The 953-nt window shown below is 30.5% G+C and overlaps 1 protein-coding gene across 1 annotated transcript in view; it reads right to left on the bottom strand.

Annotated features, from left to right (window-relative positions):
- Positions 1-927: 927 nt before the first annotated feature.
- GRIA2 (glutamate ionotropic receptor AMPA type subunit 2) overlaps positions 928-953 on the bottom strand; it is an 87,831-nt gene continuing 87,805 nt past the window's right edge. Inside the window, exon 16 of the mRNA XM_032224058.1 lies at positions 928-953. This exon is cut by the window's right edge and continues 139 nt beyond it. Within this exon, the coding sequence (XP_032079949.1) occupies positions 928-953 (26 nt within the window).

Below are 953 nucleotides of genomic sequence, written 5' to 3'. Positions count from 1 at the left end.
GCTTTACGTATACAGCAATGGAATGTGAATCAAAAGACATTATGCTGGGAAGTAGATAGCCAAGCAACAAATCACATTTGAAGTATGGATTGTGTTCAAAATGAAATATAGCAATTTTACCACAGAGATTAAGAGTAGCTGAACATTCCCCAACAACCTTGACAATATCCTTTTACATTTTAAGTCCATTATAATCAAACTGTAACTAGCAAAATTAACAGGACTACTTGCAAATAAAACCATAGAAAAGAGTTTATTTCAAATGTTGACCATTTGCAAGTAATTTGATATTAACACCAAATGTTAAAGAATAGATATTAAGTAAATTTTAAGAACAATATTAAATTACAACGTTTTTGAATGTTTATTTTTGTATTTTATTCCCCAGCATTTACATATTTGGCTTTGAAAAACAGATGCTAATATCTAAATCTTTTTCGTTGTTAATTTTCCATTTCTCCAAAGTTTAAATTCTTGTTTCATCACCCATAATGGAAGCAAATTTATTTAAAAGCCAGTTTGTCTGTGAAAATACCTAAAAATATTTTTTTTCAATTTTATTTTTTTTCTTATAAAACATGTCACATCTTGATGCAATTGATGTCAAGTGTGCTTGAGTCATTATGAATAAGAGAACTGACAACGACGACTGCAGAAATTGGTGTGTTGTTTATACAACAATTTCAGTTAGAATACAGTACTTCCATGTTAGCTATGTATGTCAGTCAAACTTTATCTTAAACTGGTGTAGAAAATGATGTTTGTGGGGTTTTTTGTACTAAGCATTTTTTAACTATTCAAGATGAATTCCACAAATATGCATTCCTGCGGACAAAAATGTCTTCAAGGTACTGGATGCCTCTCACCACTTTGACAATTAATGCACAAGAAAACCATTGTGTAAGGCACTCAAAAGGTTCTTATCAATCACAAGAGATCAGTCACACTGACAT

This window comes from Thamnophis elegans, chromosome 9, assembly GCF_009769535.1.
Source record: "Thamnophis elegans isolate rThaEle1 chromosome 9, rThaEle1.pri, whole genome shotgun sequence".
Lineage (NCBI taxonomy): Eukaryota > Metazoa > Chordata > Lepidosauria > Squamata > Colubridae > Thamnophis > Thamnophis elegans.
This window is presented reverse-complemented; position numbering and strand designations above follow the sequence as displayed.